This window comes from Microcebus murinus, chromosome 2 (genome assembly GCF_040939455.1).
Source record: "Microcebus murinus isolate Inina chromosome 2, M.murinus_Inina_mat1.0, whole genome shotgun sequence".
Classification (NCBI taxonomy): Eukaryota; Metazoa; Chordata; class Mammalia; order Primates; family Cheirogaleidae; genus Microcebus; species Microcebus murinus.
Window position 1 is genome coordinate 95,005,446 of NC_134105.1, and position 27,233 is coordinate 95,032,678.

The following is a 27,233-nucleotide window of genomic DNA, read 5'->3' on the forward strand; positions in this document are numbered from 1 at the left end:
ATTTTCAGGATTGGTAAGCCAACTGGGTTAAAAAAAAGAAAGTCCTCTTTTCATGCACATAGTTAAAAGACCATAATTTTAGAGTTTTGGCATTCTAGGCTAGTTTTTTTTTTTTGAGACAGAGTCTCACTTGTTGCCCAGGCTAGAGTGAGTGCCGTGGCGTCAGCCTAGCTCACAGCAACCTCAAACACCTGGGCTCAAGCAATCCTGCTGCCTCAGCCTCCCAAGTAGCTGGGACTACAGGCATGCGCCACCATGCCCGGCTAATTTTTTATATATATATTAGTTGGCCAATTAATTTATTTCTATTTATAGTAGAGACGAGGTCTCGCTCTTGCTCAGGCTGGTTTCGAACTCCTGACCTCGAGCAATCCGCCCGCCTCAGCCTCCCAGAGTGCTAGGATTACAGGCGTGAGCCACTGCGCCCGGCTTCTAGGCTAGTTTTAATAGGAGACTATCCCTCTAAAACTTGAGACGAGAGATCCACTTGATAGGATCTGTTTTTCAGAGCACACTGGCATCGGTGAACATCCACGCTCTTCCCGACAAGGGCCAGAAGTTGTTCGAGCAAATCCAGGTGTTGGAGGAAGCGCTGGGTGCTCTCGCCCTCTCGCCGGACCCAGGTGAAGTAGTTTGTGCCTCAGAACTCAGGCTTGTGTCAACATCACAAGAGACTTTGGGAAGCCATTTAGATAAAGAATGTGTTGATTCATTCAGCTTTCCATTTTATTATTTTATCCTGAGCTTTCTTTTAAATTACACCGATGGTTTATAAAAACTTTATCCTGTTCCCTGTGGACTAAGTGCTCTTTCCCATAGTTTAAGCAGCAGTTAAAGAGCTACATTGTCTAGGAAGCCCTTCCAGTTATTGGAATGGAATGATCCACAGTTTCTTTTGACTCCCCTCCACACAAACAGTCCTTTTACTTTGCTGAATTAATCTGTTCTTCCCCTCGTTGAGCAGGAACTAATGAGAAGAGTAGCACGGAAGTACCACAACAGAGTAACTCCACCAAAACTGCCACTGGCCCTCCCCACCTGGTGCCTCCCCAACCCCTTCCGGGTCATGCTGCCCAGCCTACGGGTTCCCTAGGACTGAAGGCTGCCTGCCAGGTGGCTGCCGGAGGTAAGGTCCAGGGGCCTGGCCCTGCTGTGAATAGCTACAGCTGTGAGTTAAGCACTAGCTACTACAGTAGTCCCTTCTCATCTGCAATTTCAGTTACCATGGTTCAAAGATAGGTGAGTTCAGTAAAATATTTTGAGAGCAAGAGACCACATTCACATAAACTTTTATTATAGTATACTACTACAATTATTCTGTTTTGTTATTGCTGTGGTTAATCTGTTATTGTGCCTAATGTACAAATTACAGTTTATAAGAGAAAACATAATATATGTGGGGTTTGGTACTGTCCACAGTTTTAGGCATCTACTGGGGGTCCTGAAATGTATCCCCTGCTGATAAGGGGGACGGATAACATAGATAGCTTTGTGCCCATGTGGAGGGAGAAGCGATTCTCAGGTTGTAAGTTGCCCCTGTGATAAAGATCATGGTGCTCAGTAGAGCTTTGCACAGTGTTACTTAGCTCTCTTTGTGGGCAGAGGCTGTATTTCCCTTGTTCACCTCGCTGTGCTGATTAGTCAGCCCAGTGGCGGGCACTCGGCAGTCGTCCAGTCAGTGTTTGTGAATGAAGATGCTAGCCCATATCATTGTGAGGTCGGTAGACAAGCAGATGCATTCTTATTCCTTCCCATGTATGTGTGTTAAGGCAGAGCACAGACATGACACGAGTCAAGACCCATGACTAACAGACCCACAGAGAGTAGTAGTACCCTGGTTAGCTAAATGTGAACATCCTGAACTTCCCAGACAACTTTGAATTTGGAAGTAACTGCAGAACTTAAGTTCCAAGTAGAGCCCTAGATACATAATAGAATTGGTTGGCTTGCTGGTGAGGAGACAGGAGCCCAGGTTTGCTCACGGTGACTAGGAAAGCTAAAACCAGTTTTCTCCCAATTGGCAACTGTTAGAGCTGTAGAAAGTTGCAAAGAATAGTTAACAAGGGGGCTAAGAAATACACACAGTGCCATTTGAAACTGAGCCCACTCTGAATGAGAAAAGGAAACACACTTGTTCAAGTAGCATCACCATCTTGGCTGCTCAGGAGGCCTTTTGAGAACGTCATCATGTTACAGCATCATTCAGTAATAGTAACCGGTGCTCAAATCACCTAGAGAAAAATTAAATTGGGTTAAGGTATAAGAGCATGTAATATGTTTTGGGAAGAATTCTGTTAAAATAATTTTTCATTTTAAAACATTTAAATAGCTTTCATTTGTCTAGAAACTTTTTATTTGGGATGCTTTATCTCTAAAATTACAAACAGCTTAGGTGCCTGTAGTCGTTAAGTAACTTCTGTAGAGCTTCCTGAGTACGGTGCATGGGCTGATCCTGAGTATTTCCCAGTGCAGTGTACAGTCAGCTCATGCCCTGCAGTTTAGGGCCTGTCTTTTCCCTGTCTACCTAAGTGTCCTCAGACTGCTTCTAGCTTGGCCTTTTACATCTCTCACTTTCCTTCTCTGCATCCAACTCCAGGGATCTTTTCTTCCTAAAACACTGGATGATGTTGCCTTTTTCTTGGCCACCTCTTCAAAGCGGGAAAAAAAAACCTACCAGAAATATCATGGGTTCTCTGTTTCATTATACATTTTATTATTTTGTCCTATATTATAATAATTATTTATGTGATTTAAAAAAAACCAAAAAACAGAATAGGGACAGAGGAGCCTGTGAGACTAGGTGAATCCAGACATAAGGATTTTTAGTCAACACAGAGCCATCATCTGGCAAATAATTTAATTGCTTTTTTGCAGTGCTGGCCAGGATATAATACTTGTGACATCTTTACATAATACCTGTTTCTATGCAGGCACTACAAACCAAAATTGTCTTCACGCAGTGTGGCAGGTCACAAGTGAAGCCATTGATGAGCTGCATCGCTCCCTTGCGTCACGTCCTGGTGAGACAGCTGTGGCAGAAGATCCTGCTGGGTTGAAGGTGAGCAGGGAAGGCTCATTGTACGGAGTCTCCCATGGCAGTGGTCCAGTGGCCCTGAACACAGAGACCACTGTGGAAGTGTCTGGCGGAGTGCTGTTCTGATATATCTTTCCTACAGATAGATGCTTGCAATATTTTCTCCTCTTGTGATTAGCAGTGCAAACAACAAAAACAACCCTTTTAAAAAAAGCCATAAAGTTATATATTTCTATAGCAGTGACAGATCTACTTATTGAGTTTGTGGGTGCCACAAGAATGCCAAAGAATTGCCGCTTTTAATGAACTAATTGGAGTGGAAGTGCATATACAACATATATAAAACAATTAGAAAATGACTTAAAGACAGATATAAGAAGTGCCTTGTAATGTACTATTGACTGTATACAAAGTACGGAAGGGATTCAAATTAAGGGAAGCATCGCTCTAGGTCAATACTTATTTGTTGCCCATTTGCTTTGTACCTGAAAGAAACTGCAAGCCTTAAGATAGCAGAGAAGATAGAAACCAAATGCTGCAATTAGAGGGAGTGGTGGTTAGAGGGAAAATATAGAGATTGGCAGTGATATGTGATGATCAGGTGTCATTGGTACCTGAGCTGGGAGTAGCAGGTGATGTTACTGAGGAGGAGGAGGACTGGCTTGGTGTGTAGCGTGGCATTGGTGAAGGATTAAATTTGAATAGCTCAGGAGATGGTATGGAATCACTAGCATTTGAGCAGGGATGGCTAAGGAAGATTAATTTTTCTCATAGAGTATAAGATAAACTGGAATGCAACAGGACTAGAAGGGGTTCTTCAGTTAGAGGGCTATTGAAATTTATGAGTAGCAATGAGGATGGGACGTTGGCTGCAGAAAGGAGAGGCAAATTGAAGAGATAAGGAAAGGCCAATGGAATGGCTGGTGAAAGGAGGGTGAGCAGTCAGAGGTCTTGGTTGCAAGCAGTAAAAATGGCTTTGATTAAGCAGACAAACCAGGGCTCTCACTGGGGGGAGGAGCGGTTCTTAATAGAACATGAGACATAAACCAAAACATAAACTCAGGTGGACCAGGACACGGTGTGGTTACCGTAGGTGAGAGGACGCAGTTAAGAATTTCAAGGTGAAACAAGCAGTTTATATAAAGACACCTAGAATATTGAGATCAGTTGCAGAAGATAAAAGAGTAAAGTGTAGAGTTCACGTAGCCAGGATCAGCTAATTTACTTAATATTTCATTATTACCTTTGTCAGGTGCCTCTGCTACTGCACCAGAAGCAGGCACTAGCTTGGTTACTGTGGCGGGAAAGTCAGAAGCCGCAAGGAGGAATTCTGGGTAAGTTCGGTATTGTGATAAAAGCCAACATTTATGGAATGCTTAGGCATTGTCCTTAAATGTATCATGTTGTTTCATTGAGTCCTCTCAACAACTCTATGAGGTTGGTGCTATAATTCCCCATTTTACAGGGAAGGAAACTGAGACATAGAAATGTTAAGCAACTTACTCAAAAATACACAGCTGTAGGATCAGAGGTGTTGCTTGCAAACGGAAGAAGCTGGCTCTGGGTAATTAAGCAGAGGAGGAGTTTATTCTTTGGTGGCCCCTGGAATCTCTGGGAGATGTGGAGTGCCAGGCTAGAGGCCAAATTTCCAGGAGCAGTGGCCACAGCTAAGTCACAGACTGAGTGTTCTATGGAAAGTGTCACAGCTTCTTTGCTCCACCAATGCCACCCCAAAGTCAGAAGTGTCTGTCTCCACCGCTTCCTGCAGAAAGGATTGCATAGGGAGTCTCTTTTCTAGAGAGTTGCTTATACTTGAATGAAAGTCTTATGTGAGTACATCCGATGTATAGAGCCTTGTCATGTTGCCAGTGCTTAAGCTGCAACAGGGGCTAGAAAGCCAAGTTTTTTGCTCCGCTTTGGGACTTGTCAGGGTAAACTTTTCCAAGGTGCTCAACTTTTAGAAAACACAACAGATGTCCACTATGGCTAGTAAGTGATGTGTTGGGGGTCCCCAAGACCACTTCCAGGTTCAATGATTTATTAGTAGGACTCAAAGCATATAGTCATGCTCACGGCTCTGATTTATTACAGTGAAAGGATGCAGATCAAAATCAGCAAAAGGAAAAGATACATGGGACAAAATCCAGGGGAAACCAGGAGCAAGCTACCAAGACCTTACCCAGTAGAGTCACATGGGGCACACTTAATTCTTCCAGCAGTGAGTTGTGACAACAGTTATAAAAGATTTCCAACCAAGGAAGCTCGCTAGAGATTCAGTGCCCAGGGAATTTTATTGGGGGCTGGTTATGTAGGCACCTTTAGCTTGGTATGTACCAAATCTCGTACTCCCAGAAGGAAAGCAGGTGTACAACATAAACCATATTGCTTGTACAAACAGTTTAGGCAGAGTGAGCCACTCTTATCAGTTCTGAAATGGTGAGAACCCTCTCTAAATCTGAGTTCCCAGATGCTGGCCAAGGGCCATCCTTGTGAGTAGGCCTTTCAAAGGATAGCAGATGGACCTACAGGCCTGATTTGTGAACTCTGCACAGTGGCAGAGCCAGGATTTGAATCAGAGCCTATGCTCTGACCTTTCAGTTCTGCTGTGTCAGAACGATTACTTTGAATGAGCTTAGTAGCCTGATGGCTGATCTTCAGTGTTGTAATCTGTTAAAATGAGGATAATAGTACTCTAAAGGGTCTGAATTGTAAATTAGGTAAGCTCAGTGACTGACACTGTGATAATATCCACGGAATGTTGATTTATATCTTTTGATGAATAAGTTAATGGAATGGAAGACTGTTTTGAGTTAACTCTTTAATTCCAGAAATGTAGCACCAGCAAATAGTAGGATATATCTATCTACTGGACTTCTTTTGCTTTTAGAGGTAAGAGATAAAAAGAATAGGCACTGTCATCAAACTGAAATAGATATTAATCAGTGCACATTAGACAAGTAATAATGTTACATGGAGACTACAATAAGATCCAGGTTATAAGTTTAAATTTTAACAAAAGTTGTAGCAAATGTCATTGAGTAGGTCTCAATAAATAGCAAGAGCTAGAGTTCATTTTAATAAGGGAGATGAAGGAACCATTCAGGTTGGCACAGAATAATTACTGGGACTGAGCATGGTAGCTCACACCTGTAATCCTAGTACTTTGGGAGGCCAGGGCAAGAGGATTGCTTGAGGCCAGAAGTTCAAGACCAGCCTGAACAATCTAGTGAGACCACCCCTCCCCCCACCAGCTCTATAAAAAATAGAAAAATTAGCTGGGTTTAGTGACAGGTGTTTGTAATCCCAGCTACTTGGGAGGCCAAGGCAGGACGATAACTTGAGCCCAGGAGTTTGAGGTTGCAGTGAGCTATGATGACATCACTGCACTCTGGCCCAGGAAACAAAGACCCTATCTCCAAAAAAAACAAAAAACAAAATAAAAAGTGACTGGAATGGCCCTAACAGTAGAGAGAAAGAAAGAGCAAGGGATAAAAGTCTGCCAGTGGTTTCTTCTCTTGAAGTTGGGTGGATTCTTTGCCCTGGGTAATTAACTCTTAATTTTGCTTTTATTTTCCAGCGGATGATATGGGTTTAGGAAAAACCCTGACAATGATTGCACTCATCCTGACCCAGAAGAATCAAGAAAAAGACCAAAAAAAGGACAGAAACACAGCTTTGACATGGCTTTCCAAAGACGGTAGACACAAGCGCTTAGTAGCCTGCCGTTCCCTGCATTATTTGAGCCATCCGGAAGGATAACGTTTTAAGCTATAAAAGGACACCTTGAGTCATATTTAATTCATCAACTGGGAAACCACTATTAGATTACTTGATGATGGTATCATTTCTGATGCTGAGTAGTCTAATTATAAGTGATCATTTTTTCGCTTTTAATATAAATTTAGCATGATCTGTTTATAGAAAAAAAATTATGGAGAAAGCTGAGATGCTAGAAGACCTAGTTAGTTTAAGCATAATATAATAATTATTATTTTTGTTAATGTTGAGATTATAACTACAGATTAGATCCAAATTAATTATGTATTTTTTTTTAAGGAAGATCTGTCACAAATGCATATTTCAGCCACCATAGTGGATGCTGGTTTTTCATGTTTCTGAAACTCCAGAAACTTACAGATCATAGACAGTTTTTATCTTATCTGAGCCTATGTTTTCAAAATGTAATAACTTGAGCCGAGTGCGATGTTGCGTGCATGTAGTTGCAGCTGCTTGTGAGGCTGAGGTGGGAGGATCACTGAGACCAGCCTGGGCAACATAGCAAGACCTCATCTCTTTAAAAAATTAAATAAAAATAAAATGTAACAACTCTATAATTACTCTAAAGATTTTATATATTATGTGTAGATAACACCACATGTAAGTTGCCACGTATTCAAATACAGCCCTCAGTTGGTTAGACAAATAAAAAATCGGTGGCTGTCTGCTCTCAGGGCTTCTAATGAGCACTGTTGCACCTGGGTCCTGGATCCCTGTGTGGAGTAGCAGCACGTGTGGAGTAGCATGTGCACACACACAGAGATGGGGGATGATGATATAAACTCTCCATCACTAATTGGTTCCAAAGTAACGTTTGCTTATCTTAGAGAAAAAGTTCTGCACTTCTATTTTAATGTAGAAATACACTAAGTTATGCTTTTCAGAAAAAATAATACTCTAATACTCCCCTGTAATGAGTCAACCCAGGAGGAGTTAGGATGCAATCCAGTTTCTACCTCTGGCCACCCTGTGAAAGTATGTTGCTTTTTTAGACTGAGGTCATGCACTTGCCCCTCCTTCCTCTTCCCTTTCGGCCTCTCTCTGACACTTTTACAGGAGAAAATAAATAATTAAGTGTTTGGCTAAAAAGACCATCTTTCCTGTTCCCTGTTTCACTAGAGGCTCTGTGTAGAAATAAGAGCAGCAGTTAAAAATATTGATTGAAGGAGTGAAGTCAGTTAAGGAAAGAGGTAATGTGTTTAAGAAGTTAAAGGCCATTTAATGAATGTAACTGTTGATGGTTTCCCCCCCCCCCCTCTCAAGACTCCCCTGACTTTACTTCCCACGGAACACTAATCATCTGTCCTGCTTCCCTGATCCATCATTGGAAAAATGAGGTACAGAAACGTGTGAACAGCAACAAACTGACAGTCTATCTCTATCATGGGCCAAACCGGGACCAACGTGCGAAAGTGTAAGTGCAGAAATAGTGCCGTCCTGGAGGCCATGAGCACCTGGCCCTGAGGAGCCCTGTTGGCCTTTCCTGCTTTCTCTGAGATTTCACTCATTCAGGACTAATGTTTATAAAGATCAAAGGCAGATTTCCACTCTTATCACCTTTGGCCCATACTAAGAGATATATCTTGGGATCAAATGGTATTCTTTTACTATGTCCTTGTCACTGTACCCAACAAAAGCTGTCCTGGGAGGAGACCCCCGATGCCTGAGTTGTCCGCCAGGTGGTGGCAGCATTGCCCTGGTACAAGAGGACATGTCGCAAGTCTTTCATGGTGCTGATTCCAGGTTTACATTCTTTTTCTGTTAGTATGAATGAAACTCGACCCAGTCTTACATAGCATCTTGATAGAATACTAATGATTAGTTGTTATAGGCTGATTATACACTTATGGCTGTATTTTTAACATATGACCCATCTAAGAAGCTTTAGATTCAAGAGTTTAGGATGATTAGACTTAACTATAAATTCCTGAAGGAAGATGCTCAAGGAGGAGGAAGGAAATGCCCACCCTCTGTATCCCCCAAAGAACAGGGCAGCAATCTTTTTCAGGAGTAAATTGCCAAATTGGTGCCCCTCAGTCTTATCACAAACTGATTCTTGAAACTGACAGTCACTTTAGCAGGTGAGAGGTATCAGGGCAGCAGTGGCGGGCCTATAGGCCCTCCCTGGCAGAAGGTACTGTCGGTTGCCTGCTGTTGTTCTAAGTTTTTATTTAGAAATAAATTGGATCTCACTTGATTTACACTCTGAGGATAACTTGTTTGGTATTCAGAATGTGCTAGGTGACCTAGTGAAATCATTCTCAATTACACTTCTTTGTATGATGCAAAGGCAACTTGTAGGCATTGCTGCCTCTCTGAATTGGGCATATTGTTTTATAAAAGTATTTATTGAAGTTCTCTCAGATGCACAATATTAAGCTTCATTGGAAAAAGACTTGTGCTTTTCATTGAGAGTCTTTACACATAATTGGTATAAGGAAGATAAACTGAAAGCTTACAGAATGTATTTTTATATCCAAATGTCAAAGCTAGATCAATGGGTTTTCATAAATCCATTAAAGAGTGGTGGGGAGAAAGCATCATTGGTGTAAGGTGCTTTGAGGGTTTCTTCCCTGGGACTTTGGTGTCATCCATCTCAAATCATTATTAAATGTTAATTCCCAGCTCTGCCCTACTTTCTGTTCTGGGCAGATCATATCAAACTTAATATAATCCCAGCCAGACATTTCCCTTTTGATACATTGGATGGGAAGAAGGAGGCCTCTAACTATAGTGTGCAGACTGTAAACATGTTTTGTACATGTAGTAAGGACAGAAGTTAATGATTCTGCTGTCTGTCCTTCCTGTCATAGGCATGTTCGTAAAGAGATCAACTCTGACTCTCTGTTGTCACAGTCCATAGAGGGATCATTTATTGATTGCTTTGTGTTATATCTATGCAGCCTTTCCACATATGACGTCGTGATCACTACCTACAGCCTTGTGGCCAAGGAGATTCCCACAAACAAGCAGGAGGGAGAGATCCCAGGTGTAAGCCTCAATGTGGAGGTGAGGCGTGGGGAGGGCCAGCACGGTAAAATTGGAGCCATACATCATTTAACAGGAGTCTTTTACAGCCTCAGAGATAGCAAAAGCATCTTCCTTTGAGGTCAGCAATGCTCTAAATCCGCCACCTGTGGAAAGGAGTAGTTCTTTCCCTCCATCGCATCACCGCCTCAGAGATGAAGGTTGATATTTGACACAGTGTTCAGTCGTGTTTTAGAATTAAAGATAACTGCATTGCAATTGTGGTGGTAATAATCACCTGAATACAGGAAACCTTCTCTTGTGCTATTTTGATTTTAGAGAATTTGGGGTATACTTTCAAGCTGTGTTTTATATTTATTGCATAGACTACTATTCTAGCACTAGTGTTTTGGTATAAAGCCATTGTTTCCTGCCTTCCCTATACCTCCCAGAAAAAAGGGTTGCAAATGATTGGACTACAAATGGGCCAAAGACTAAATGAGAACCGTGAAGAAAACCACGGGATCATTTGCTAGCAGATCCAGGGTAGCCTCAGTTGTATGATTATTGCATAATTATTTTCAGGGCCTTTCCCCCCTGAAAATATAGTATTATTCCAAGAACTGATCTTTTGCATGTTTTCCTTTCTAGTACAATAGGGTATTCACAGATTTTTTTATTGGAGAGATCTCTAGAACACTTTTCCAGCCATGAACAACTCTGACTTCTTAGAGATAATGACCTTTCCAGATTGCTCAGTGGCTCTCCATTGCTTTCGGAGAACTCCAAATCCCTTTACATAACATAGCGGACTCTTGACGATCTTGCCTTTCCTGTGGGTCCCTCATCTCTCCTACACCCTGCATGCTCTGTCCCCACTGTTGTGCTTTTGTTCTCCCTCTGAATGGTATCCTTTGCCTCTATTCTTTTTCATTGGTTAATTTTTTTTAACCTGCTTCGGGGATCCTTTCTGGAGGCCCCTTCCCATTTTCCTTGTCATGAGGTTGAAAGTTTCTGCTAGCACCTTGTGCTTGCTTATGTTGTAGCATTCTGTTTATTCAGCAGATACTGAGTATCTGCTGTAGGTCAGGGGCTATTTTAGGATCAGGGATAGAGTAATGAACAAGACCAGCCGGATTCCCACTTCATGTATTGAATTATGCAGTGGGACTTACTATATATACATTGGGTCATAATTAGCTTCATACTTATTTTTCTCCCCTGCTAGATTTTGAGCTCTTGAGGGTAGGAACTATTCTTTATGTCTGGCTAAATATCTTACATCTAAAAGGCTTTTAGTAAATTTAGTAAGATGTAGTAAATATTTTATTGAGTGAGTGAATTTGCAGGCTCAATACCTAGTGTTGTTCTGGCCTATAGCCATTGCTTAACCACTTCGGAACCAGCGCTGGCTATAGTCAACAGCCACAGATGAACACACACAGCCGAGCATAGACTTTAGCCGACAGCCATGATACGACTTTTCTAATTTTTCATTCATCAAAATAAAATGGTGAACATTTAAAAATAACGTAATGAAAACATATATGTATATGTTACCTATTCTGATTTACATTACAAGTAAAGCTGCCTGTAAAGTAAAACAAGCTTTCAGTGCTTTAAAGCTTTCCTCATCACACAAGAGCAAAACGGATGCGTCATCAATGCACAGCACAAACTATCGTGCGGCCTATGAGTGCCAGCTGTGGGCAAGGTTTCGTGGCCAGGGAGCGCCGTACCTAAGTGGTTAAATGTGGGTTGAAAGAATAAATGAAAATTCAAATTAGAGAACATGTTACTCTTGGCATCTGAAGCTCAAGGTCTGAGACTCTCAGGTGTAACTTGTTTATTTGAACCAGTTGAGCGGTTCTACTCTTGAGTTTCCTAACTCTTACGTCAGTGTTCCTGATGTAAGCAAATTTGAGAGTAAAAGTGGATCCTCAACACCTGGCTCTTATTTCCCCTTATCTCCTTGAGGACATGTACATTTTCCCACATTTGTTGTTGGATTTCACTTGTATTTCTTCCAGGGCATCTCAACACCTTTGCTTCGAATAGTCTGGGCTCGAATCATATTGGATGAAGCTCACAATGTTAAGAATCCCCGTGTGCAGACATCCATAGCGGTGTGCAAGCTACAAGCCCATGCCCGTTGGGCTGTCACTGGAACCCCCATTCAAAACAACTTGTTGGATATGTATTCGCTGTTGAAGTGAGTAACCTCTCTGGATTTGTGTAAATGTGAGCCCTGTCTGCAACCCTTCATCATTATTGCATGTCTCAAGATAAAGCTCCAGGGTGTGCCAGATTATCTCGTGTAGCAGATGGCAAGCCTGTCAGCCTTTAAAGTTCAGAAGAATAAATATTTATGAGAAAATATCTGTTGATTGACTGGCTGATATAGGATTTTGATTACATTTAGCCCCTGTTTATGCAAAAATGTAGGACAGATTGAATTAAAGGAAGCAAAAGTCATCTTTCTTCAGTCCAGTGAATATTTTGGGCTACCTCTGCTTTAAAACATACGGCCTAGGATCAGGACTGCAATTTAGTTGAAGCAAACAGAAAAGAATGCTGAATTTAAAATACTTCCTTTAAATCAAGTCAGCCATAAGAGGATGTAGGATTTCTTTGCTAGCCTTTGAAGTTTTAGGAATAAATTCTAGCTATTGGTTATATGTCCTATTGTGACAATGGCTTATTAATGAGAAAAATCACATTTTTATAATGTGGTTTGCATTATTGACTTTGATCCTTTTGATCTGTGTAGCAGAGCTTTGCTACGAAATTTATCTTTAAAGATGATTGGATGACAGATGTAATAGAAAATCTGATTTTTTTTTATCTTATCTCTTACTTTGAACCTTTACTCCATTCTCCCATCCTTCTCCTTCCCTACCCCTTGCCCTTCTTCCTTAACAAAAAAGATTCCTCCGTTGTTCTCCATTTGATGAGTTCAATCTGTGGAAGAGTCAGGTCGACAATGGTTCAAAGAAAGGTGGAGAACGGTTAAGTATTTTAACCAAGAGCCTTTTGCTGAGAAGAACAAAAGACCAGCTGGACTCTACTGGCAAACCTTTGGTAATCAAATTCGTACCTGTCCCTGGGGGAGGCCAGGGGAGGAGGATGACCATGTCCTTGTCTTGGGTTGAACAGCCATCAGCTCTGCTTCACGAGCTTCTGAATCTCCCATTTATTTTTCTGCAAGGAGGCCCCAGGGCTGCAGCCCTGTGCCTTGTGTTACAGCAGTCCAGTTGTGTCAGCGCAGTCCTGTTTTTGGGAAAGGCCTGCCTTCCCATGCACTGTAATATTCAGTTAAATCGTATTGCTTCACTCCAGCTTCTTTTTTTCTTTTATTCTTCCAGGTGATACTGCCCCAGCGTAAATTTCAGTTGCACCATTTAAAGCTTTCTGAAGATGAAGAGACTGTTTACAATGTCTTTTTTGCAAGATCAAGGTGTGTGGAATGATGAAGCACCTTCTTGCGTGTATTGTTTTATTCCTGTCTTTGCTTGGGAGTGAGTTGAGTACCAAATTTCCATAAACTGTATTTATGGCATTATTGAAAAGTTAGATGTCTATACTCCTTTTTTTATTCCCCTTTCTCCCCTCCCTAACTCACGTTTGTCTTATATATTATTACATATTGAAGACAAAATTTTGAACCTATTCATTGACTTCCTTATATAAAAGTTGTAGAGTATGGTCACTGTACACTGAATCTATCTGGCTGTCATGGGCTGTATTAGAAAATTATGTCTCTTTGACCTTTTACCTGTCATCCAGCATCTCACTGGAATTAAAAAAAAAAGAAAAAACTGCTTTGTGATCTTTCATGTTATCTATTCTTTGCACTTTCTTTTGAACTCTTATCCTTCCCTGAATTCCAGATTTGCTCCTTCTCATCTGGTACCTCTCATTTCCAATGTAAATGTGTTTTTTTCTCTTTTTAGACCATATATTTATTAGATCATGTCAAGAAATGATTTTTTTAAAAAAATAATTATTTCTTTTGCATTGCTTTTGGCCAGTGCTTGCTATGAGCGTGGCATCATTAAACGAGTCCAGTTCTGTAATTTGCCAAGATCTCAGTGCACGCACAGTTAAGCAGGGACTGTTGCAGACCTTTTTGTTCTTAGTGCATTTTCTTTTTGATCTGAGGCAGGTCAGCTCTGCAGTCTTATCTAAAAAGACATGAAAATGGAGGCAACCAATCTGGAAGAAGTCCTGATAATCCATTCAGCAGAGGTAAGCTGTGGGATGCTCATAAATACATACGACTAACGAAATTGGAGATTCAGATTCAGTAAAATACAGAAACTGGACGTTATGAATCCTTGGTGTCAGAGATTTTCCATGAGCTAAAAGCTTCAAACCAGAGTGAAATATATTAATCTGCAAATACCACACCTGGTGATCTAAATGTCTTTTTAATTGTTTTCTAAATCTGCTTTATTAAAATGCACGTAGGTTTGGCTTAATTGGTATAAAGATGAGTTATAATGATATTATTGAACTCAGATCAAACAAGTTTAAAGTAACCTCATTTGGTTCCCGATTCTGTGCATTTCTCTGTTTTAAATCCTGTACTATTTCCTGTGGTTTGTCTCCCCTCTTGGAAGTGGCACAGGAGTTTGGGGACACGGGGCTTCGACACTCCGAGGCAGCAGACTCGCACAGATCCAGCACCGCCCACATACTGTCCCAGTTGCTGCGACTCCGCCAGTGTTGCTGTCATCTTTCCCTGCTGAAGTCGGTAAGAAAAGCCCTTAGCACAGTGTCATGTGGTGCCCCAGGGGAGCCACCAGAAAAGTCTGTTAATGCTTCCTGAAACTGGGATCCAGTCAGCTGGATCAAAGGAAATCGTGTTTTGAGAGTTTTTTAGTTTTGTTTTTTGATGAGGCAGAGAAGAGGGGGCTTGCTTATTTCACTTATTTTATATTAATCTTTATTAATCATGGCAATTCCCGTGGCATTGAGAAGAGTGTATTTATATTGTTTTCTTTCAGATAAACTTTGTTTCAGAATGGAAAATGTCATTTTGTTAAAAAGGAAAGTATTTGTGAGTGCTTCACAATGTATTTCAGAATGTCATAAAGGTTTTTGGTATTTCAGAATGTCCTAAAGCTAATTTACTATTGGTGTTTTCTGCCCTCAGAAGCATTGGGGCTTTTCAGTGTAGTTATGAAAACTCAGGTAGTTACACAAATCAAAACGTTGCCTTTACGTTGGATAGAGGCACATCCAAAATTAAGAGGAGTATGCTATTGTTTTTAGGAGCTGTAATCATGTATTTTGACTATCAGCTTAATTAACTGTATTATTCTAGCTGGGAAAAATAGAATGATTATGTAATCTGGTGAGTCTTTAAAAAGTTCCATCATTTGGTTTATCTTTAATCTGGTGAAAAACTTGTAAGATCATACTTTAATCAGGGCTTCTCTGAGCACTTACAGACATTTTGTTCTGTGAAGTGTCAAACAATCAGAACCTCATCAGCAAGTAATAAGGTGTGCTGCGTTGATTCCCAGCTGCTCCTGTCCCCTTTCTTATTCTGCTCAGGCCCTGGATCCGACGGAACTGAAGGGTGAGGGCCTTGCCCTTTCTCTGGAAGAACAGCTCAGTGCTTTGACCTTGTCCGAACTCCATGACTCAGAGCCATCTTCCACTGTTTCCCTTAACGGCACACGCTTCAAGGTGGAGCTTTTTGAAGACACACGAGAGAGCACCAAGGTACTTTTGTCACCTCTGTTCTAACGGAGAGACTTCCATTCCTCGTGCATTTTCCAATGTGAGAGGCCCATTTGTCCCAGTGGGCACAGCCATTTGATGGCAGAGCTCGAACCATTGGAGTGTAGCTGATTAGATTCTGCCTCCAGTCTTAAAGCCTCATTGTATTTCACAGATAACACTAAAGCCTTATTACATAGTAGGCTTTCAGAGAGTGATTTGGGACTGCCCTGGCATCAGGGCAGGTTTTCTGTCTTGGATTACTGGGGAAGGAGCCTGCCAGGTTTGTGCTATGGCTGGGGCCTAAGTGAGTGAGCAATTTGTTTAGGGGAAGCTTGAAAGGAAAACAACAAAGGCTTGACTCTAGAGACTGTGTAATACATGTGAGTGCCAATTGCTTTGACTCGTGGAAAGCCTTCCATCTGTATTGTTTCCTACGTAGCCTTCTATCTTCATTAGTCACTCTGTTCTGTTTTCGTCAAAGCTTTTTAAGCCTGAAGAGTTCCATTAGAGGAAAGCTGAGCTATGCTGTAACTTGAGTCCTGCCTTTCTGTTGGCTTGGAATGTGCCAACTTATCTTGCATGCCATGGAAGTGGGGCTTGTTTCTCTCTATGCTACCATCGTAAACTCCTGTTCCTAGGCTCAACCTCTCTCTTCAAAGGCTTTTTAAAAAAATATATATAATAAGGAAGGAGGTCACTGCTAGGGGAATGATATTATTTAAGAAAAGAAATAATGCCTTTTAATTAAATATTTAAAACATTTACCTAAGTCTTTACCTCTAATGGCTGAGGGAAACAAGAGTACCCTATGTGGCTAAAGTTCATGTTCTGACACCTTCAGAGTTAGCTGTTGTGTTGAAACTTATATTCCCTCATAAGGAAGAAAAAAAAAAGAAACTTACATTCCTAGTAATTTGTGTTCCTTGTATAATACTCAGGTAATATTTATTCACCAGGCTTCTTAATGTATGCCCATTAATGATAGTTCAAACCACTGAAGGTTGCTGCATGCAGGGAGGGAGTCTTCTCGCTGGGATCTGACTCAGCTTATAGATGCTGCATTTAGCCCTCCCACTGCAGTTTTCTCAAAACACCCATTGCCAGCTTTTTCACATGGGAATCACAGCACCTTCCACCACCTCCAGTTGCCAAGACACTAGGCACTCAGTGTCTCTGTTCTATTGTTAGCTAAAATGTAGATGTACCTGCTTTTTTTCCTGCTAATTCAAATGGTGCAGTGCTGTGGCTCACTTCTGCCCAGGCATCAGAACGTTTGTTAAGATTGGAAAGTAGCCCCATGTGGTGGAGCTCTGCAGGTTCCCCTGCAACGATAGCCTAGACTGTGGGAGCTCAGGGCACCTAAGCATTTGTCTGGCTTAAGCCCTTCTGTTTACTGATGAGGAATCTGAGTTCCAAAGTGGTACAGTCATGTGATGACATAGCAAGAACTACTGTATATTCATCTCCTGATTGACTTGGAGTCCAGTTTTCTTCCTCCTCTACCACTCTGGAGATGAACTCTAGGGCCCTTGGAGGCTTTCATTTTTTTCTCCCCACCTCATATACGACTACAACCTTGGAGGCTTTCAAAAGGTCTTTCATATTAGCAGTTAGGAAGAACGATCCCAGACAACTACACTCCAAAGTCATGCCCCATGTGTTCGTCCTGACTCTTACCATGTGGACTCATGAACCCTAAAGGTTTTTGGTAAAAACCCAGAGAGCTTGTTTGGAAGCTTTAAGTTCATCAGTCTAGAGAGGTCCTCTTCTTCACTGACACTTGGAGCAGGCCACAAAGCCTGCTCTCATCTACTTCTGCAAAAATTAAGATAGTACCTTCTCAGTCGCAGCACTGTACTAGGAGCTATGAGTATAGAAACGAGCCAGGTATATGCTGCCTTTGCCTGCTTGAAGCATCTGTGGTCCTGGAAGCAAGATATGCTTTATAAGCAATTCATATATCATGTGGTGAGGACCATGATAATAGAAACCAAAGGTTCTATAGTAGTACATAGGCAATAGGCACCTAACCCATTCTTTGAGGGTTGGGGAGGACCTCCCTCCAAGAAGAAATAGACACTGAGCTATTGAATACCATTCTAAGCTAACATAAAAAGGTGTTCTAGGCAAATGGAATAGAATGGACAAATTAGCCGGGTGTGGTGGCATGTGCCTGTAGTCCCAGCTACGGGAGGCTGAGGCAGGAGGATCGCTTGAGCCCAAGAGTTGGAGGTTGCAGTGAACTGTGATGATGTAACTGCCCTCTAGCCTGGGCAGAGCAAGACTGTCTCAAAAAAAAACAAAAACAGATAGAGAGAGAGAGAGAGGTAAGCAGAGGCCATAACAGCAAAGATCTGGCAGGTCATTTGAAGGACCTTGCCCTTTTTCCTCAGTGGGTAACCATGGAAGGGGCTTCAGCTGGAGGGGCATGGGGGTGGGGCGTGGGGGGTGAAATGACAAACTTACATTTTAGAAATAGCTTTGTGGCTGCAGAGGAGAGTGGAGTAGAAAGGGGTGAGACCTGCACACAGAGGCCACCCGGGAGCCTGCCTCAGTACTTCAGGGGAGAGAAGATGGAGAAATGAATTGCTTAAACCTACAGTGTTAATGTAACCTTTTCTCAGATATCATCTCTGTTGGCTGAATTGGAGGCAATCCGAAGAAATTCAGGATCCCAAAAGAGGTGAGTTATTTCATTATCCAAGTATTAATCATAATTAAATAAGAAAATGTGACATTGCTGATAGTTATAAATCTTAGCTTTTTATATCAAGGACCTCAAGTTGTGCTTAGCAGAAAGCACTGAGGTTATAGCACAAATTCCCTATGATTTCGTATTAAAATATTTGTGGTGCAGATCAAGAAGGATGTCCCAAGAGGATCCAGGTAAGCCAAGCATCCAAAGAAGTGTTTAAAAGTAAAGAAGCATATAAAGAAAAGCAAGGGAGTGACAGAAAAATCAGACAGGAAGCTCTGGTGAAAACCCAGAGAGCTTGTTTGGAAGCTTTAAGTTCCTCAGTCTGTAGAGGTCCTCTTCTTCACTGACACTTGGAGCAGGGCACAAAGCCTGCTCTCATCTACTTCTGCAAAAATTAAGGTAATACCTTCTCTGTCCTAGCAATGTACTAGGAGCTATGAGTATAGAATCGAGCCAGGCATATGCTGCCTTTGCCTGCTTGAAGCATCTTGGTCCTGGAAGCTCTAGCAGTGCTGGTAATGTTCTTTAAGCTGGGTGCTTGGATACAAGAAGGTTCATTTTGTCATTTGTTATACTTTACATAAGTGCCATACATCTGCATTTGTATGTATGAAATACTTCAATCTAAAACTGTAAAACTCTGACACTTAGCTTGGGGGCCAGGGTAACCCAGCAGCTTGTTGTCTGACTGGCACGGGGAGGGTGGCAGTGCCCTTCCCTGAAGGACCCCGGGTCTCTGGGTGAACACTGGGCTCCCACATGAAAGAAGGTTGAGGTCATTGCTTTAGTCTGGTTGCCACTTTTTCCTGACTTGTTTTAGCCCTAAATAAGTTGTAAAATGGATCTAGAAGTAACTGGAAGTATTATAACCTTATAACATGACCTAAATGTATGCCTTTTCCCCTTAGGTAGCAGAAGGCCTTTTCTAGTCTACAGTCGATAACTAGTCTTAAGAATGGCAGGGACATTAAATCCCTCCAGATGAGTTTGTGTAATCTGTTTTGTATTTTCACCTTCTTTCCAGTGTCATCGTCTCTCAGTGGACCAGCATGCTGAAAGTCGCAGCATTGCACCTGAAGAGGCGTGGACTGACTTATGCCACCATCGATGGCTCTGTCAACCCCAAAGAGAGAATGGACTTGGTAGAGGCATTTAACAACTCCAGGAGCCCTCAGGTATGAGCTGGTCACATCAGAGCTATGTAATTAATAGCAAACTGTTCTGAGTCACATAGAGGAAATTATAATATAGCAACTAAAATAAAAATATTCACAGCCTTGATCCCTCCAAGTGTTTATCATTTATTAGACATATGTTGGGGTACTTATCAAAATACACAAATGCTCTAAAGAGAATAAAATATGAGGACTAAAAGGATATTAAGAGCAGAGCTGGTTAGGATCAGGAGCATCTTTGTGGAGGAGGTAAGCCTTAAAAGATAGGTGGGATTTTGATATGAGGAAATATGGAAGGCAATGGAAGGACAAAGGCATCTCACTGTAGATGATAAGGATTTGGAAAGCAGTCATTGAATGACAGGCAGGAGGATTATCATGGCAATGGAGGGGCAGGGACTGATGGGATAGATGTAATCTGGAAAGTTTATTGAGCTGATCACCCCCAGGGGTCTAAATTATAGTATTTCTATATTTTGGCAGACAATTAATTTTGAGGGAGTTGACTTACCAAAAAAAATGTGATGTGAGAATTTTCTCAAAGGTGAGACATGGGAGATGACATCTTTTTTTTTCTTTTTGAGACAGAGTCTCATTTTGTTGCTCAGGCTAGAGTGAGTGCCGTGGCGTCAGCATAGCTCACAGCAACCTCAAACTCCTGGGCTCAAGGGAGATGACATTTTAATGTTTCAAGAAAGTGCGCTTATAATAGCAGAAGGAAATTTGACATGAATACATTGCTTATCTGTATTGATCTTGGGCACGAACCCGAGAGAGGAGAGATGTGTTATGAGACCAAGTCTGTACAAAGTTAACTGTATGTTTCTTTTCGAAGGTTATGCTAATCTCTCTATTGGCTGGAGGTGTTGGTCTCAACCTGACTGGAGGGAACCATCTTTTTCTTCTGGACATGCATTGGTAACAATCTGGATTTTTCTTGAGTTGTTGCAGCACAACAGGGAGGCAAGTGGGCTAGAGGGGCAGTAGGGGGTGACTTCTTACATTGAGTGTGCTCTGTTTGAACTGTGGAGATGTCTCCACGCATGGATGTCCATAGATACAGATCTAAACAGGGTGCAGGGCTGGTTGACTCTCCTGAATTCCTGAGCAAGCAAGGCTTCAAATAACTACTTAAAATAGTTCATTCCCTTGATTGTTAATCTAAGATCTGTTTCCATGGAAACAGGAAGCACAGCTTTTCTTCATGGCTAAGAGCTAACATTGCTCCATTATACCTCTTCTCCAGAATATCATATTCTAGACATATTTGTTGATATCCAAGGAAATCTCAACCTTGGAGAAGAGGGAAAAGCATTACTCCAAAAGGAAAAGGCAAAAGAATGCTCTAATTATGTTAGAAATACACTTCCTTCATAGCCCTTGGATTCATTGTGTGTAGTGTCAATAACAGGAATACAGCCACAGCCTTCCTGATACCAGGTGAATGACTTAGGGTGTTGCTTACAGAAAGTCTCATAATTAGCACCAGTTTCTGGTTTTCCAGTCAGGCCAATGAGGGATTGTAGTGCCAGGCACTGTTGCTGGGGCTTGTCATTTGTCTGATTCTCCAGGGCAGCCCAGATGGGTGCGTATAGGTCAACTGGTGTTATCTGCTGGGAGAATGTGTTTCAGTCCCACTTGGGACTCCTTTATACACACGAGTGAGGAAAGCTTACTGGGAATTATGCTTTTCTCTGAGATGGAGAAATGTTATTCAAGGTTTTAAAGCGGTAAATGAGAAACTAATTCAGAGTTGATAATGAGAATCCATAAAGAAGGAAACAGTGGATTCCTTAGTTGAATTATAGAATAGTAAAGGTGAATAAGGTAGCTATTCATGATCATTAGCCAGCCTCACCTTTCCAAGTAGCGATCAGAAGCCTGGAGGGTTGAGGTTAGATAACTGGCCCAAGGTCATCCAGCTAGCTAGAGACTGGATTTGAGTTTTGGTTCCATCTTTGTCACATACAGTCACTTACAGTCACCCACTGATGACAGTGCTAAGAGTTATTGTTAGCAGTCTGAGCCCAGTTTCTCATTAGGAGGTATGAAGATATCTGACACTAACCTGTCTTAAGTAAATGTGGCCTGGGACAGGGGTTGACAGACTTTATCTGTAAATAATTTAGGCTTTTACATACTATATAGTTCTCTATCAAATAATCTGTGTGTTTTGTTTTCTTAAATCCCTTTAGAAGTGTAGCAACCATTTTTAGCCCAAGAACCATCTGTGGTCCATGGGTTTGCCACCTCTGCTCTGGTGTTAGTACCTTTGACCTTTACCTCTCTTCTTCTAACAGGAATCCATCACTTGAAGATCAAGCTTGTGACCGAATTTACCGAGTAGGGCAGCAGAAAGATGTTGTCATACACAAGTAAGTAGAGGTCTCCAGACCCCAGGACCCGTACCAACTTCTGGTTTTGTGAAAGTCTTTCTTAGGTAGTGTTTTTTTTTTTTTTTTTGAGACAGAGTCTTGCTTTGTTGCCTAGGCTAGAGTGAGTGCCGTGGCGTCAGCTTAGCTCACAGCAACCTCAAACTCCTGGGCTCAAGCGATCCTTCTGTCTCAGCCTCCCAAGTAGCTGGGACTACAGGCATGTGCCACAATGCCCGGCTAATTTTTTCTATATATATTAGTTGGCCAATTAGTTTCTTTCTATTTATAGTAGAGACGAGGTCTCACTCTTGCTCAGGCTGGTTTCGAACTCCCGACCTCGAGCAATCCGCCCGCCTCGGCCTCCCAGAGAGCTAGGATTACAGGCGTGAGCCACCGCGCCCGGCCTTAGGTAGTGTTTTAACAGAATGTAAACTATTTGGTGATCACTTTACTAATGATGCTTCTGAGGCATACCCTCTGGCAAACCAGTCAGGAAGGAGACAGCAGCAATTGGGATAACCTTGGAGTTGGTCATTGCAGAAGAAGAATAAGTTTGTGTATGATGGTGAGCCACATCTCAGTCAAGGTGGCCTGTGAGAGGACCCTCCTCTCTTTTTTCTTGCCTTGAACATTTATTTTGACATATTTTCAAACATATAGAAAAGTTGCAAGAATAGTACCAAAAAGTTCCCATATACTCTGTGTGTGTGTGTGTGTGTGTGTGTGTGTGTGTATAAACATTTTTCTGGACCATTTGAGAGTAAGTTGTAGACATGATGCTCCTTTATCCCTAAGTACTTTAGTATCCATTTCCTAAAAATAAGAACATTCTCTTATATAAGCCCAACAAAATTATCAAAACCAGGATATTAACATTAACAAAATACTAGTAACATTATCTGATCTGTAGACCTTATTCAGTTTTACCATTTGTCCTAGTGATGTCCATCACCAAAAGAAAATCCCGGATCCTGGTAACATGCTGTTGTCATGACTTTGTCTCCTCAATCTTTGTGTTTTTGATGAGCACAAGCCAGCTATTTTGCAGAATGTTCTTTTGGGGACCCTCCTGTCTTTAAAAACAATAAAACCTGCCTTACTGCCAATAATCCACTCTCGCCATGGCCCTTGTTTTCTCCTTCCTTTTTGTGACCAAGTTTCCTGAAGAATTAGAAATCATCGTCTGTCTTTACTTGTTTACCTCCCATTCACTCCTCAGCCTTTGCAAACTGGCTTTCAGCCCTATCCTTTCACTAAAACTGCTCTTGTTAAGGGGCACAGATGACTTCTAAACTTTGCCACATACGATTATGATAGTTTTCCTGTCTTTAGCTCTCTTCTCTGCTCACTCTGTACTCCCCTCTCTTAAAAAATTTATATCCACTCCAATAAGTCCAAAATCTGTATCTTCAGACTCAAGGTCTCCTAAACTTTAGGCCTAAATATCCAAATCCCTGCTAAATGTAGGAGTCTGAGTTACCGCATACTCACCCATTCATCATTCATTTGCATATTCAGCTCATAAAACTCATACTTTTTGAGCACCCGCCATGTAGCAAGTATAGCTTTTTTTATTCCTGCTACCTCAAATCTACTTATTCTTCTGTAGTCATTGTGTTTGTGAGTAGTTTCACTGTTTATCTAATCATATAGCCAGAACTAGACTCAGACTCATTCCTTTTTCTACATCCCAAGTCTGTTTTTTTTTTAGAGACAGGATCTCACTCTCTTACCCAGACTGCTGGAGTGTAGTGGCATCATCATAGCTCACCACGGCCTTGAACTCCTAGCTAAATTGATTCTCCTGCCTCTGCCTCCCAAGTAGCTGGGACTACAGGCACATGCCTTCATGCCCAGCTAACTTTTCTATTTTTCATAGAGACGAGATCTCACTATGCTGCCCAGGCTGGTCTCGAACTCCTGGCCTCAAGCGATCCTCCCACCTCGATCTCCCAAAGTGTTGGGATTATAGGCATGAGCCACTGCACCTAGCCCCAAGTCTTTTCATTGTATTTTCTAAATGTTTCTGATAACCATCCCTTCCTTCTCTTTCCTTCTGCCAGCTCTACTGACTCCTGTCCTCTGCATCATCACCAAACAGCTCTTCCTAACTAATTAGTCTGATTATGCTGGTCCACTCGTCAGATTCTTCAGTAGCTCTCACTTTCTGTAGGATAAAATCTAAATGTCTTCACATGACATGCACAACTTCTACCAACCCCTTAAGCTTTTGCCATTGTGATACAATAAGTCAACTTGATCTTTCTGTAACATGCCGTGGTTTTACACATATTCCTATATCCTGGGTTGCTGTCCCCACTATTCCATCTGGCAAACCATTGCTCATCCTGTAAGTCACACGTTAAGAGTTCACTTTTTAATGGTGCCTTCCCTGACTACTCCAGGCAGAGTTCCTTTTCCTCCTCTTGCACACTGCACATACTTCCATTATAGCACTCACTGGGACATATTATTGTTGTTTATTTTCATGTCTGTCTCTCTTGCGTTCTCCTTCAGAGCAAGACCATGTTCATCTCTCCATCCACACGTAGCATAGTACACAGTCTATAGCGAGTGCTTAATCAGTATGTGTTAAATGAGTGAATGAATGACAACAGTGGTGTTTCCTTGGTTTAAAAAACCTGTTTTCTGTGTGAATTAGCTAAGAAATTAGGCACTCTGTACTTCAACTAGCACACATATACCTAGCAGAAACTTGATAACTTTTGTGGCCTTTTTAACCCTTTGCACTAGCTTGCTTTTTTCTCGATTCCTTTATTCTACTCGGGATTTAATTTTTAAATACCCCAGATTTTACAAAGGGTGGCAGTAGAATAAAAAACTGGAGTTTCTTTTCATACAAACTTATTTATTTGGATTTTTTTATATTTCAAATTATTGATACAGTCAAAGAGTAATACTAATCTCTATAATTTTTGCTAACCATGTCGAGTCACACTCGACATCCGAGTGCAAAGGGTTAAAATAGGAGTATCTTTTGCTTATTTTGGGTTTTCTCAATTACCTTAGCTCTAGAAAGAACTAAAAAGTCTATTTGAGCCACATCATTTCAAATGGACATATATTTAGTCATGGTTGTTTGGATCCCCTAAATATAGGGTTCTTAACCAAACCTAAGAAAACGTAAAGAAAGAAATCTCATTACAAACTAAAGCATAATAGAAGCTTGAATATGTTACTAGATAAGCTGCTTTGGGTTTTTAATAGTTTGCTTATTTGTTTTTTAGATTTGTTTGTGAGGGAACAGTGGAAGAGAAGATCTTGCACCTCCAAGAAAAAAAGAAATGTTTGGCCAAACAGGTTCTATCAGGATCTGGAGAATCTGTCACGAAGCTTACCTTGGCTGACCTCAGAGTCCTTTTTGGCATCTAACCTCCTATTTATAAGGGCTCAGAATCATGCCATTATGGTTTATATTAGGATCTGGGAATCAGCACCCAACCATTGAGCTCTGTTCTTGGCATTCCATTTCACTGACAAGCCTTATGCCCTCCTCAAAATGAGGCATAATCTTATCCCTGGAACTGAGGATGGGTTGTGTTAACCAATTGGTTAATCAGTCACGTTAATCAGCTTACTTAATGAGTGTCATGGAAGCCAATCTATTATTTCAGATAAAAGAAAATTCTTTAAAGTTAGATGATTCTGGAAAACAACTCAGGCAGAATTGTGCATAAGCTTCAGTAAAGCTCAAAAAGTCTTGTGTTGGATTTCTCTCCTTAGCTGGTGGGAGAACCAGTGTTGTAAGCACGCTCCATCCATCCCAGTGAGACAGCTCTGGTAACTGTCTCTTTATGGGCAGAGCAGAGAGGAGATCCCTGCAGCCAGCTGTTCCTCTGCAGTTGTGTCTGGGTCCAGGCAGATCTTCCTCTCTAGCTTAAGATCAAGGAGATGTTTTGTACATGAACAGATATTTAGTATCTGTATCATTGTATTGCTTAGTATCAGTGTGTCATTTAATATTGGCACCATTGTATCATTTTGTAGTATATCACTGTCAGTGTATTTGTGTCATTTAGTATTGGTTATCACTATATCATTTGGTATTTGTATCATTTGGTATCATTGTATCATTTAGTATTTCTATCATATCATGTATTTGCATCATAATTTAATATTTGTGTTTTATAGTATTTGTATATTTTACAAATTTATAGTATTTAGTATCATTGTTTGCATTTAGTATCATTGTTTCATTTAGTATTTGTAGCATTTAGTATTCGTACCATTGTATCATCTAGTATTTGTATTATTATTGGTATGATCTAATAAATATGTGTTTGACAGTGTAGCAGAGATAATGCCATGTGTTCACCAAATACCATTTGCTTTTGCTCCTGGACACCCAGAGAGAGAGATTACATTCCCCAATCTTGGCTGCAGTGTGACATGGTTCATATTACTGAGTCCTAGTCAATGGAATGTGGAAAGAAGTGATGTAAGTTGTTTCTAGGCTGCCCTCTAAAACCTTCCAAATAGTTCTTTGTGCTGTTTCTTCTCTCCTCAGCCTACTGGATGCAGAGGAACTGATGGAAGACAACAAGGCCCTAGGGAATGGTGAAGCCACTAATCAGGGGTTCTTAGCCTAGTTTTTGGCCTTGGACCCTTTTATCAGACTAGTAAAGCCTCAGTTCCTGAATGGCTCTGTGGAACAAGACCTGCATGTGTACTTCCCTCCACCCCAACTCACCCACATTGGACTGTGACATGATCAAGAAAGAATTTTTTTTAAGCAACTGAGATTTGGGGATTGTTTATATAGTAGTTAGTACACTAACTAATATAAACCCTTGAGACTTTTATACTTCTGAAAACTATTCAGATTTCCTTCTTCCCATTAGTGATTGTTCCTAAAACACTTACTCAGCTAATTTCTGCTAGAAAGAATCATAGTTCTTCCTAGATAGAAATATTTCCAGACTGGGCAACGACCAGCAAGACCCTGTCTCTACAAAAAATAAAAAAATTAATCGGGTGTGATGGTGTACACCCGAAGTCCTAGCTACTGAGGAGGCTGAGGTGGGAGGAGCACTTGAGCTCAAGAGTTCAAGGCTACAGTCAGCCATGATCTTGCCAATGTACTCCAGCCAGTGTGGACTGAAGCACTGGAAGCTGTTTAAGCAAAGTTTCCCTCTAACAAGATCTAAAGCCCTACAAAGGTAAAGACAATGGCCTGGTGGGAAGAGTTCTGGTCCAGATCTTAAGACTAATTCTAGGTTCATCTTAGCTGGGTGTGTAATCTTGAAAAAGTCATTTACTTCTCTACACTTTGGTTTCCTCATTTGTAAGGTGGGCATTGTTTTTTAGACTCTACAGCTACGATGAGGTCCCTGATAAAATCAGGAAGGGAAGGAAGTAAGATAACCCTTTTGAAGTTATGCTGTAAGATCAACACATCAAGGTAAGGATAGAGTCACTGGAGAAACGATGGCTCCCAGGCCAGCAAGAATTAC

At 41.3% G+C, this 27,233-nt stretch overlaps 1 protein-coding gene across 1 annotated transcript in view; it reads left to right on the top strand.

The window, feature by feature from the left end:
• TTF2 (transcription termination factor 2) overlaps nucleotides 1-26,068 on the top strand; it is a 40,225-nt gene extending 14,157 nt beyond the window's left edge. The window contains exons 6-23 of the mRNA XM_012761827.3: nucleotides 509-623; nucleotides 965-1,126; nucleotides 2,931-3,058; nucleotides 4,287-4,368; nucleotides 6,612-6,731; nucleotides 8,075-8,225; nucleotides 9,715-9,820; nucleotides 11,809-11,990; nucleotides 12,706-12,859; nucleotides 13,144-13,235; nucleotides 13,944-14,026; nucleotides 14,401-14,534; nucleotides 15,341-15,511; nucleotides 18,136-18,194; nucleotides 19,234-19,384; nucleotides 20,220-20,302; nucleotides 21,685-21,759; nucleotides 25,008-26,068. Of these exons, the coding sequence (XP_012617281.2) occupies nucleotides 509-623; nucleotides 965-1,126; nucleotides 2,931-3,058; nucleotides 4,287-4,368; nucleotides 6,612-6,731; nucleotides 8,075-8,225; nucleotides 9,715-9,820; nucleotides 11,809-11,990; nucleotides 12,706-12,859; nucleotides 13,144-13,235; nucleotides 13,944-14,026; nucleotides 14,401-14,534; nucleotides 15,341-15,511; nucleotides 18,136-18,194; nucleotides 19,234-19,384; nucleotides 20,220-20,302; nucleotides 21,685-21,759; nucleotides 25,008-25,152 (2,193 nt within the window). The 3' untranslated portion in view covers nucleotides 25,153-26,068. The remainder of the gene's footprint in view (nucleotides 1-508; nucleotides 624-964; nucleotides 1,127-2,930; nucleotides 3,059-4,286; nucleotides 4,369-6,611; nucleotides 6,732-8,074; nucleotides 8,226-9,714; nucleotides 9,821-11,808; nucleotides 11,991-12,705; nucleotides 12,860-13,143; nucleotides 13,236-13,943; nucleotides 14,027-14,400; nucleotides 14,535-15,340; nucleotides 15,512-18,135; nucleotides 18,195-19,233; nucleotides 19,385-20,219; nucleotides 20,303-21,684; nucleotides 21,760-25,007) is intronic.
• The last annotated feature ends 1,165 nt before the right edge of the window (nucleotides 26,069-27,233 follow it).